The following is a 12,500-nucleotide window of genomic DNA, read 5'->3' on the forward strand; positions in this document are numbered from 1 at the left end:
TCCGCGGACGATAAGCCTTAACGAACTAATCACGGTAGTTTATACAATTTGGCTACACGGCTTCAACGGACAAAATACGGCGGTAGATATACTGGGCTTTCAGGGTTTTATACTGCTGTCAAAACGACATAGACGGTTTAGCCACGTCTCTATAATAACAAACGCAGTAGTGATAAGCAAGACAGCAAATTGGTGACCCCGGAGTTGTCTAATGCCTGGTGATCTGTTAATTGCCACCCTTCAGTGATTTTCATGTGTTTGTGCACCTTGTGTCTCAGGATGCCCGACGAGGAAACCAGAAGCGACGCTGCTACCTCTAGCAACACCAAAGATGACGTTACAACTATTAACGCAATCCGAGCATCGACTTTCTGCAGTCATGATCCTTCCCTGTGGTTCATCATCCTCGTGTTCAAGCGCACCGCATCAGCAAGTGTCAAGTTTAGTTATACAACATCTCTCCTTTCTCCAGACGTTTTGGCTCAATTTTCATATGTCATTTTGACTGCTGCTGTTGAGCCATATGAAGAGCTGAAAACTGCATTGCTGTCGAAACTGGAAGCTTCTATTACTACCAGACTTCACGAACTCAGGAAGGAAGAATTTGTTACTTCGAATGAAAAAGCTACTTGGTGACAAGTATAGTAGTTTGACAAGACGATCTTTCTACAGCTTTCCTTCCAGTGCCTGCCTTCACATATTCAACAGATATTCACAGTAAAAGGGAAGCTCACCATTAATGAACTCGCTAAATTAGCAGATGAGTTTATGGGGTCGCTCCCCACCTCGCGCTCTGTGGCTTAAGTAGCTTCCACATCTCAAACAGAGATGTGGTTATTGCTCTCCAACACCAGGTACAACTTCTGTCTCGTCGCATCTCTACCAACAATAAGCCACACTACAGGTCAAAAAGTTGGCCCGGATGAAGAGATGACATATGTTTTTATCACAGCAAATTCAAGGAAGCAGCAAAGAAGTGTCTTCAGCTCTTTAAACCTTTAAACAGCAAAGGCGAGCATTTGTTCACCTAATGTTCACCAAACATCTTCCATGCTTCTTCGTGTGTGGGACCCTATCTCCAACATCAAGTTCCTAGTCGACACTGGCCCCGAGGTTAGCATTTTGCCTGGAATGGCAATTCACCAATTTGTATGCAGCCAAAGGATCACCAGCTCCTGTATATAAACAGAGAACTCATACACCCATCCTTAAGCTTCAACACACATTTCAGTGGACTAGTTTTGTAGCAGCTATGTCTCAAGCCATACCTAGTGCCGTTTTTTTTTTTTTTTTTTTTTTTTTTAGACACTTTAACCTCCTAGTTGACATTAAAAATTGGAGACTTCTACTAATGCTGAACTACATGGAAATAGCTTGCAGTTCTCCACAATCGATGCCAACAACCCATTTGCATCGGTGCTGAAGTCCTTTCCTTCACTTACTCAGCCATATTCTGCAGGCTTTCCTGTAAAGCATTCCCTTACTCATCACATCAAAACAATTGGTTAACACATGTTAAGTCTCGTCGATTACCCCCAGAACGGTATTGCTTTGTAAAAGAAGAGTTCGATTCCATGCTACATTTCGGAATTCTTCATGCAAGCTCCAGCATCTGGTCATCTGTATTGCATGCCGTTTCTCAGAAGAATGGAGAACTATGATCCTGCAGTGACAACAAAACTCACAACCTTCTGAATGTTCCATCTCCAAAATTGGTCTGGTTAAAGCATTCCACCAAATACCAGTCAAGCCTTCAGACATCCCGTAAACTGCCATTATCACCCCATTCAGCTTGTACTAATGTCTGGGTGTCTTTTGGACTGAAGAATGCTGCACAAACATTCCTTTGTTTTATGAGGACCACTATTTATCTTTGCTTATATTGATGATCTCATCACCAGTAAGGATGCTGCTGAACATCAGGATCATCTAATGGAAGTCTTCAAATGACTTAATGATTACAGTATCCAAATTAATGTAAACATACATACAAGAGTGTGTATGGAGTTTTGTCTGTTGATCTCAGCCATACAGTTTCTGCAACAGGTATCACTCCACTTACTGCCAAATGTGAGGCCATTTAAAATTCTTAAGCTAACTACACAGCGCCAGCTAAAGGCATTCCTAAGGATGATTAACTACTATAACAGATTCATTCAAGTGTTCTACTTCTCAAACCTCTGTATTCCATAATCAGACCATCCAAGAGATGTCAGTCAGTTGCTCTTGTCTGGACTCCTGAAGCTGATATTGCCTATGATGCTGCTAAGCAAGCCCTCAGTGCAGTAAGTACACTCAAATTCCCCAGTCAAGATGCTCCAACGTCTATCACTACTGATGCATCTTACACTGGCACTGGAGCTATTCTGCATCAAAATATGGAAGGTGGATGGAGACCTTTAACCTTTTTCTCAGAGAAACTAAATGATGCTGAATGGAACTATAGCACATTTGATCAAGAACTTTTAGCTGCTTATAAAGTGATCAAACAGTTTCGACATTTAGTAGAAGGCAAGAAGTTTCACATTTTCACCGACCGCAAGCCCCTCTCTACTATCTTCAACACCAACAAGTCTACATACAATATTTGGCAACTTCGTCATATTCACTACATTTCGCAGTTTACTATAGACATCTGGTACATCAAAGGCCATGATAATACTCCTGCTGATGCCCTGTCTTATAATGTCTCTTTTGTCAATTCTTCCCACATCGATTATGCAGGAATTGCCGCAGACCACGTCAATGATATATCTACCATATCTACCTCAGAAATATTGATTTACCACCTTAGCAAATCCATGACATCTCCTAACCTGGTGTGTGTGCATCACAGCATCTTCTGATCTCGAGATTCATCTAGACTGGTATCAACAAGGATATAAGAACTGGACACGGTCTTGCATTTAGTGTCAAACTTCCAAGCTAATTCGCTAGTTTCTCCTGCGCTCTTCAAACCGGTTACCTCTAGATTCGACCATGTTCATGTAGATCTTATTGGTCCCCTGCCCTACTCCAATGGATGCAGGTACATCCTCATCTGCATTGACAGATTTACTAGATGGCTGGAGGCAATTCCTCTTGCTGACATTCATGCTAATAATGTAGCACGAGCCTTTATTGCTGGTAGGGTATCAAGATTTGGAGTACCACCCAATTTAACATCAGACAGGGGAAGTCAGTTTAAGTCGCAACTTTGGAGCAAACTTATGACCTATGACTCCTCAAGCAGCTGGTCTCATTGAACGCTTTCATCATCAGCTGAAATCTTCACTCATGGCTCATCAACATGAAGACTGGATTACTTTTCTCCCTCTTGTGCTTTTAGGCATCAGGAGCTCTCTCAAATTACACCTAAGCTCCACTTCTGCAGAACTTGTATATGGAACATCAGTCCAACTACCAGCTGAATTACTCTGCAATTCTCCATTACCAACTCTATTCAGCATTATGCAGCCAAGCTCAGGGGTGTGATGTCCAAGCTTCCTGTTCAGCCACAGCAGCCGTCTTTAAGAAAGCCTTTCGTAAGCCAGAATCTCCATGACTGTACCGTTGTGTTCGTCCAAGTAGATTCCATCCGACTCCACTACAGCCGCCATATGAAGGTCCATATGAAATTCTTAGTCGCATCAACCGCAATGGGACTTTGTTTATTTGCATATTTTTGTTGTCAAAAATACATTCCTTAGTCCATTGTACATAAGTATTCTCTTGTTTGACCAAGAGACCTCATCCTGGGTTTTAAGGGACTTATACCGCCGTCAAACCGACATAGCCATGCCTCTATAATATTAACAAACGCACTAGTAATAAACAACAAGACAACAACCCGGCCATTGTTTAGTGTTGCTTCACATCGACTTCGGGTGATAGCTCTACTTATTATCCAGTCCGTGCCAGTGTTGAAAAAAAAATTTGTTCAAGGACATTGCCCTGGTCCACTCGGAGAATGATTATGCAACACTTTATATCATAGCCATGTCTACCATTTAAAAATATATAATATTAAGTAGAACAGCTATTGGCGAAGATTATTATATAGGTGACCTTGGCACAGCTATTATGTTTATACTGAAATTCGTTGGTAGGATTCTTGTACCAACCTTCACAATGCATCATTTAAGAGCTAATATAGTATCATTGTTCATAATTACAATTGGTAGCTGCTAGCTGCAGTACAGCAGTAACAATTCTTCTGAACCTGAAAGTACAAAGACCTCATGTAAGGGATCCTCGTTAAATTTGCCCTCGATTATGCATATAAAAATTTAATTTATAAAACTTGAAAATCGATGCTGATTAAACGGTATCTCATCTCGACAGGTACACACTAGTGAAGAGCATTTGCAATCTCCAGCGTGCGTTGCTCTGTCTCTTCCGCCAGGTGCCTCAGGCGTACCGAAAGGATGCTGCTGTTTGCTCTGCTCGTTCTAAGTCGCAGTACCCTAGGTTTACCTAATACTGATTTCGTCACTATCCCACCTTGGGTATCCACAGAAAGTCAGCCAATGACAGTAAGTACAATATCTTAGGTGTAAATCCCTACACTTATTTTGGTATTTGAATACAGCTTCAGTATTATAGTAAAGATATATTCACATACTGTGGTGCACATGCCTACAAATTCAAACAGTTTAAGTGCGTGTTCTCATGTATGGCTCTTATGCATATACGACAATCGTTATATTCATAGACATATATGTATACATACACATATATACATATATGTGTATACATACACATATATGTATACATGTATGTATACATATGTATACATACACATATATGCGTATGTGTATACATTCACAATAAACATATATGTATATGTATATATATCTTATGTATATGCATATATATATATATATATATCTATGTGCGTATGCATATATATATATATATATATATATATATATATACATACACACATGTGTATATGTGTGTGTATGTGTATATATAAAATTAACTATGCACATAAATAGACGTATCTGTGTCTGAGTATATATATATAGATATGCGTGTGTGTGTGTGTTTGTGTGTGTGTGTGTGTGTGTGTGTGTGTGTGTGTGTGTGTGTGTGTGTGTGTGTGTTTGTTTGTGTGTGTGTGTTTGTTTGTTTGTGTGTGTGTGTTTGTTTGTGTGTGTTTGTTTGTGTGTGTTTGTTTGTGTGTGTTTGTTTGTGTGTGTGTTTGTATGTGTGTATTTGTGTGTGTGTGTGTTTGTGTGTGTGTGTTTGTGTGTGTGTGTTTGTGTTTGTGTGTGTGTGTGTGTTTGTGTGTGTGTGTGTGTGTGTGTGTGTGTGTGTGTGTGTTTGTTTGTTTGTGTGTGAGTTTGTGTGTGCGGCATTCAATAGTTTTCTATGTATAATGATAAGGAGTCAAATTTTACTCTTTATCCGCAGACCTTATTCCTATGATGGTGTTTAAAATATCTCTCACTGCTTCTCCAAAGGCTTAATCTAAGTGAAAGTAATTGCTCTCAGCATATATAGAGGTAGAACCGGAGAGTACTGTTGTCTTGATCATTATACATGATAATCTTGGCATTTTTTTTTACTTCTTATTTGCATGAAATAATTTAAGCCTTGCACTTTGCTGAGTGAAATGCATCTTTTCATCCAATATCCATTGATAACAGACCGATGTACCGGTAACTACAAGAGAGAAAGCTGATGACTTGGGCATACGATTGCCTAGCTCCTTGAAACCACTCCATTACCTGGTCAAACTCCAACCCTTTATCAATGGCAACTTTAGCATCTTCGGCTATATGGAGGTGGAGATGGAGGTGCTGGAACCGACCTCCAAAATCAAGCTCCACATGGCCGACATCATCACTAAAAATGATACAGTAACGGTAGGTATTTACGTTATTCGCTATTGGGCAATATTGAACACATGGTGCAAATATAGCACATTTGAAATTGCCCCAATAAGGAAATGATAGCGTCTCCTCTTCTGATTCAGTTGTATACAGCGGGCCAAACGCCAGGCCGAGATCTGTGGATCAAGAAGCACGAGTATGATCATGATCGTCAGTTTTATATCCTCCATTTGACGAGAGAGCTACAGAAGGGAAGGAAATACGTGCTCTCCATGGAGTTCCTTGGCTATCTCAATGATAAGCTGCACGGCTTCTACAGGTCGACCTACAAGGATATTGACGGCAACACAAGGTAAATATATCATTGCCTACCCAGTGGTCTGGTCTATAATATGGTTAAGCATATTTGTGTATTGATACAATAAACCCTTTCCAGGAACGTGGCTGCAACACAGTTCCAGCCCACCGACGCCCGTAAAGCCTTTCCTTGCTTCGACGAGCCTGCACTGAAGGCAACCTTTGAAATTCACCTCGCAAGGGAATCTTGGATGACGACCCTCTCCAACATGCCCATCGCCGAAACTTTTCCTGTGTGAGTAGGTTGGAGGTATAATCTGTATTATTGAACATGTAATCTTTGCTTTGTGATATGTAATATCCACTTCACCAGTATGTTTTTATTGGAAGTCAAATTTCCAAACAAACAGCATCGGACAAGAGGGTTGGGTGTGGGACCGATATGAGAAGAGCGTCCCCATGTCAACCTACCTCGTCGCCTTCATCGTGTCGGACTTTGCTCACGTCAGCACCATAGTGAATGGCAACGTATTATTTCGAGGTAATAACGGAACTCCTCGAAAACACTAAACATTAATATTTTTTTTCTTGAACTACTGATAGAGAGACGCAGAACTCTTCCTTCTCTCATTTATTCCAATCAGAGAACCTCTTTATTTTTGCTGATCGTCTGAAAAAATATATATAGTACTCTAGTATATGCTATGACTAATAAGTAATATAATAACTAGTCATCCTAATGTGTAACCTTGGACATGATTTCATATTCTAAGTAAATCAGGGTTTTATTGTTTATATCTATGTTTAGGGGAGAACCTTCTTAATATATTAACCCCCCAAATATCTCTGGCAGTGTGGGCACGACAAGCAGCGATAGATCAGTCAGAGTATGCGATGGAGGTGGGCCCCAAGATCTTGAGTTACTTTGAAGAATATTTCAATCTGCCTTTCCCCCTCCCGAAGGTAGACATGGTTGCTTTAACCGACTTCTCTGCAAGAGGCATGGAGAACTGGGGTCTTATGACTTACAAGTAAATATAGTTAAACTAGTATAGTTGTAAGAATATTTTGTTTTGTTACTAAGATGTTTATCTATGAAATTTGGACATTTTGCATCTTGTGGGTATAGAATAATTTCTGTTAACTTCTAGATACGTTACTGTACTAAGAACAAACCTGTCTGTTACTCATGCATTTGCATTATTATGAAAGAACCTCACATTGTCTTTCTCCTGTTTGATAATGTTTGTGCACAGATTCTCAGCGTGTACAGCCTATGAGAGTTCTGGCATTCTCCAATCTCTTTATTTTCTACCGTCTCTTCAGAACAACAGAAGAAAACTTGGGTGCATTAGTGGCTGATATAAGCAACTTTCAGCAATAGCAGATAACTTAGGGGGGGGGGGGGGGTGAAGAGTGTGGCACGGAGTTGCAAGGATGGCATCATGACAAAATGGTATGACGAACGAACGGCAGAATAATAATAAGGTAGAGAGATTCTGTGCTGAAGAGATAAGGGATGGCAGGCATTGGTGTGGGGGGATGTGACGGTGTTGGCGTAGAAGGGAATGTTAAAGTGGTAGTATGGTGGAGGAATGGCAGACTGATTATGTGGCGGTGTAATGGATTAACAGGAGCATGGTTGTGTAATATCATGATGAGAGAGTGATGATGTGGTGGGAGTGGTGGAGGGAAGGCAGGGTGAGGGAGTGGTGGAGGGAAGGCAGGGTGAGGGAGTGGTGGAGGGAAGGCATGGTGAGGGAATGGTGGAGGGAAGGCATCGTGAGAGAGTGGTGGAGGGAAGGGATGGTGAGGGAGTGGTGGAGGGAAGGCAGGGTGAGGGAGTGGTGGAGGGAAGGCATGGTGAGGGAGTGGTGGAGGGAAGGCATGGTGAGGGAGTGGTGGAGGGGATGGTGGGAGGGAGGAGTGGTGGAGGGAAGGCAGGGTGAGGGAGTGGTGGAGGGATGGTAGGGTGAGGGAGTGGTGGAGGGAAGGCAGTGGTGAGGGAGTGGTGGAGGGAAGGCATGGTGAGGGAGTGGTGGAGGGAAGGCATGGGAGGGAGTGGTGGAGGGAAGGCATGGGGAGGGAGTGGTGGAGGGAAGGCATGGTGAGGGAGTGGTGGAGGGAAGGCATGGTGAGGGAGTGGTGGAGGGAAGGCATGGGGAGGGAGTGGTGGAGGGAAGGCATGGTGAGGGAGTGGTGGAGGGAAGGCATAGTGAGGGAGTGATGGAGGGAAGGCAGGGTGAGGGAGTGGTGGAGGGAAGGCATGGTGAGGGAGTGGTGGAGGGATGGTATGGTGAGGGAGTGGTGGAGGGAAGGCAGGGTGAGGGAGTGGTGGAGGGAAGGCAGGGTGAGGGAGTGGTGGAGGGAAGGCAGGGTGAGGGAGTGGTGGAGGGAAGGCATGGTGAGGGAGTGGTGGAGGGAAGGCATGGTGAGGGAGTGGTGGAGGGAAGGCATGGGGAGGGAGTGGTGGAGGGAAGGCATGGTGAGGGAGTGGTGGAGGGAAGGCATGGTGAGGGAGTGGTGGAGGGAAGGCATGGGGAGGGAGTGGTGGAGGGAAGGCATGGTGAGGGAGTGGTGGAGGGAAGGCATAGTGAGGGAGTGATGGAGGGAAGGCAGGGTGAGGGAGTGGTGGAGGGAAGGCATGGTGAGGGAGTGGTGGAGGGATGGTATGGTGAGGGAGTGGTGGAGGGAAGGCAGGGTGAGGGAGTGGTGGAGGGAAGTCAAGGTGAGGGAGTAGTGGAGGGAAGGCAGGGTGAGGGAGTGGTGGAGGGAAGGCAGGGTGAGGGAGTGGTGGAGGGAAGGCAGGGTGAGGGAGTGGTGGAGGGAAGGCAGGGTGAGGGAGTGGTGGAGGGAAGGCATGGTGAGGGAGTGGTGGAGGGAAGGCAGGGTGAGGGAGTGGTGGAGGGAAGGCAGGGTGAGGGAGTGGTGGAGGGAAGGCAGGGTGAGGGAGTGGTGGAGGGAAGGCAGGGTGAGGGAGTGGTGGAGGGAAGGCAGGGTGAGGGAGTGGTGGAGGGAAGGCAAGGTGAGGGAGTGGTGGAGGGAAGGCATGGTGAGGGAGTGGTGGAGGGAAGGCAGGGTGAGGGAGTGGTGGAGGGAAGGCAAGGTGAGGGAGTGGTGGAGGGAAGGCATGGTGAGGGAGTGGTGGAGGGAAGGCATGGTGAGGGAGTGGTGGAGGGAAGGCATAGTGAGGGAGTGGTGGAGGGAAGGCAGGGTGAGGGAGTGGTGGAGGGAAGGCATGGTGAGGGAGTGGTGGAGGGAAGGCATGGTGAGGGAGTGGTGGAGGGAAGGCAGGGTGAGGGAGTGGTGGAGGGAAGGCAGGGTGAGGGAGTGGTGGAGGGAAGGCAGGGTGAGGGAGTGGTGGAGGGAAGGCAGGGTGAGGGAGTGGTGGAGGGAAGGCAGGGTGAGGGAGTGGTGGAGGGAAGGCAGGGTGAGGGAGTGGTGGAGGGAAGGCAGGGTGAGGGAGTGGTGGAGGGAAGGCAGGGTGCGGGAGTGGTGGAGGGAAGGCAGGGTGAGGGAGTGGTGGAGGGAAGGCAGGGTGAGGGAGTGGTGGAGGGAAGGCAGGGTGAGGGAGTGGTGGAGGGAAGGCAGGGTGAGGGAGTGGTGGAGGGAAGGCAGGGTAAGGGAGTGGTGGAGGGAAGGCAGGGTGCGGGAGTGGTGGAGGGAAGGCAGGGTGAGGGAGTGGTGGAGGGAAGGCAGGGTGAGGGAGTGGTGGAGGGAAGGCAGGGTGAGGGAGTGGTGGAGGGAAGGCAGGGTGAGGGAGTGGTGGAGGGAAGGCAGGGTGAGGGAGTGGTGGAGGGAAGGCAGGGTGAGGGAGTGGTGGAGGGAAGGCAGGGTGAGGGAGTGGTGGAGGGAAGGCAGGGTGAGGGAGTGGTGGAGGGAAGGCATGGTGAGGGAGTGGTGGAGGGAAGGCATTGGGAGGGAGTGGTGGAGGGAAGGCAGGGTGAGGGAGTGGTGGAGGGAAGGCAGGGTGAGGGAGTGGTGGAGGGAAGGCAGGGTGAGGGAGTGGTGGAGGGAAGGCAAGGTGAGGGAGTGGTGGAGGGAAGGCAGGGTGAGGGAGTGGTGGAGGAATGGCAGGGAGATCGTGAAGATAACGTTCGTAGCACATACAACTGGCTTAACTTTAATCCCTGTATTATCATTTCTCTTAAACAAATTTCACTGTTGTAATGATCACCGAGAAAAAAATTGATAAGAACATTTTTTTCCATAGCAGTCGAATGCAATCGATTATACTTGAATGAACGCGCCCATCCATAATTAAGATTAACAACCTTCATATTTTCTGACTGAATACAAGCTGTAACCATTTTATTTGTATTATATTTCATCAGAGAGAAAACATCATTTATGTGAAAAAAACCTACACTTAGTTCTCAGTATAGGGCAAAACAGAAAATAAACTTCATTGAATGTAGTTTGCCTAATCCGAAATAAAGTAAATAAGACCTTTGTATACAGATTAACTTTCTAAGTTTATCTGTGCAGTATGAGAATGCATTTAAATCAGTTGGAGATGAAAAGGTAGCATGTCGGCAGCAAAATAATTAGTGTTTAATGAAGCCATGGCGAGTTTTTTTGTTTTTTTTTAGTGTGTGTTTTTATGTGTGCTGTACCTTTCGGGTAACATAAGAAATATGCCAAAGTGTTTGCGAAAAAAGCTAAATAGTCTGCCATCTAACTGATAGTACAGTATTAGACCTAAGAAACCAACTTTGGTGGCAAAATGCCAGATATTTGACCTCACCCATTTCTATTTCACTGATAGCACAGATATCAGTGAGATAGATATTTACCAGTAGAAATGTAGACATGCGTATTGAACTTCTTTTTTCAGAATTAATAATCAATGATATTCACATTAACAAACATATACCATAATCACAGCTCATTATGAAAAATTATATACACTCATCGAGTTATAGACTGAAATTACTGAAAAATATTCTTGCTTAGTATTAGGTCTCATGAATTTACTTTTGGAGCCTCGGTTAAGAACATAGCCTATCCTGTTTTCACGGAAGAGTGTTGTTGTTGAGGATGGGAACTTAAGGCTACATATAACCAAAGCAAAAGAAGCAATGTGCACTTACCGCAAATCAACTACGGACCTCCTTATGCAGACCATAGAACGCAATGTCTATGAAGTATAACACATTTATATAAAGTTCTGTTCGCTTTGTTTTTCAGGACCTACTGGATGTGTTTGGGCACTGACTCATCTAGTTTTCGTTTTACTTTTACTATAAAAGAGGTGCTTGTTCAGACAGGTTGAATTTCCCCCTACTTTCTCACGGGTATTTGCTGACAAATGCCAGCTTCGCTACTTTACCAGGTATCAAAGGAGTTCCTAATTAGTTTTTATAAGAAATCTCATCTCAATATTAAAGGAGTTCCTAATTAGTTTTATAAGAAATTTCATTTATATCAAAAGAGTTCCTAATTAGTTTTTGATAAGAAATCTCATTTATAGGCGACTCTTACAGAGCTACTGTATTGTAGGACTGGTTCTATATAAATTTGCGATAAGTGCAAGATAAGCTTCACTTAATCTCTGGAACACCCATTTGCAAGGTCTAGCAATATAAATAGACATTTCTCTATCATATGCCATAGCATAATAGCATAGCAAATGCCTCACTCAATACATAGTCGTAGTGGCAGAAGTATTATCATTAATTTGCATATCAATTTAACCAGAGAAACGTACCTCCTGTACAACCGGGAAGTGTCAACCCCAGGCGCGAAGACGGCCGTTACGGAGATAATATCACACGAATTGGCTCATCAGTGGTTCGGTGATCTTGTTACCCTTGCGTGGTGGGACGACCTCTGGCTCAACGAGGGATTTGCATCCTACATAAGTTTACTTGGCATGAATCATGTAAGTGATTTGATGTCCAATTGTTGATGCCATACCTTAAGTGATGCCATGTGTAACATTCAGATTATCATGTGTATCACAAAACATTTGTTTTCAAATATTCAACAGGCACAGCCAACTTGGAAAATAATGGAAACATCCCTCATAACAAGACTCCATGGTGTGCTCGGTCCCGACAGCCTGGAGTCCTCACACAGGATCAGCATCAGCGTTGGTCATCCGGACGAAATCGCCGAAGTCTTTGATGTCATATCCTATAACAAAGGTCAGTATTTTTCCTTCACCTCTTTTCCCGTTTCTTCTGTGTTTTGTTTTTTCATATGTCTCTTCGTGCATGTGAGTAAATATTTAACGTTATTTCTACAATATACCAGGAGCGTCTATCATCCGGATGATGGCCCATTACCTCACCGAGGGAGCGTTTAGGAAGGGATTGAACAACTACCTAAACTTATTGTAAATATGCTACATAATGAAAGCGTTCTCTCTGACTTAAAACA

General features: G+C 44.4%; 1 protein-coding gene across 1 annotated transcript in view; it reads left to right on the plus strand.

Moving 5' to 3' along the window:
* The window catches only part of LOC125026931 (aminopeptidase N-like), a 17,866-nt gene that overhangs the window by 523 nt on the left and 4,843 nt on the right, over positions 1-12,500 (plus strand). The window contains exons 2-11 of the mRNA XM_047615534.1: positions 4,324-4,514; positions 5,634-5,852; positions 5,963-6,171; positions 6,256-6,411; positions 6,527-6,657; positions 6,970-7,147; positions 7,443-7,493; positions 11,817-12,000; positions 12,109-12,265; positions 12,375-12,456. Coding sequence (XP_047471490.1) covers positions 4,407-4,514; positions 5,634-5,852; positions 5,963-6,171; positions 6,256-6,411; positions 6,527-6,657; positions 6,970-7,147; positions 7,443-7,493; positions 11,817-12,000; positions 12,109-12,265; positions 12,375-12,456 — 1,475 coding nt within the window. The 5' untranslated portion in view covers positions 4,324-4,406. The remainder of the gene's footprint in view (positions 1-4,323; positions 4,515-5,633; positions 5,853-5,962; positions 6,172-6,255; positions 6,412-6,526; positions 6,658-6,969; positions 7,148-7,442; positions 7,494-11,816; positions 12,001-12,108; positions 12,266-12,374; positions 12,457-12,500) is intronic.

The sequence above is a fragment of the Penaeus chinensis genome, chromosome 7 (genome assembly GCF_019202785.1).
Source record: "Penaeus chinensis breed Huanghai No. 1 chromosome 7, ASM1920278v2, whole genome shotgun sequence".
NCBI lineage: Eukaryota > Metazoa > Arthropoda > Malacostraca > Decapoda > Penaeidae > Penaeus > Penaeus chinensis.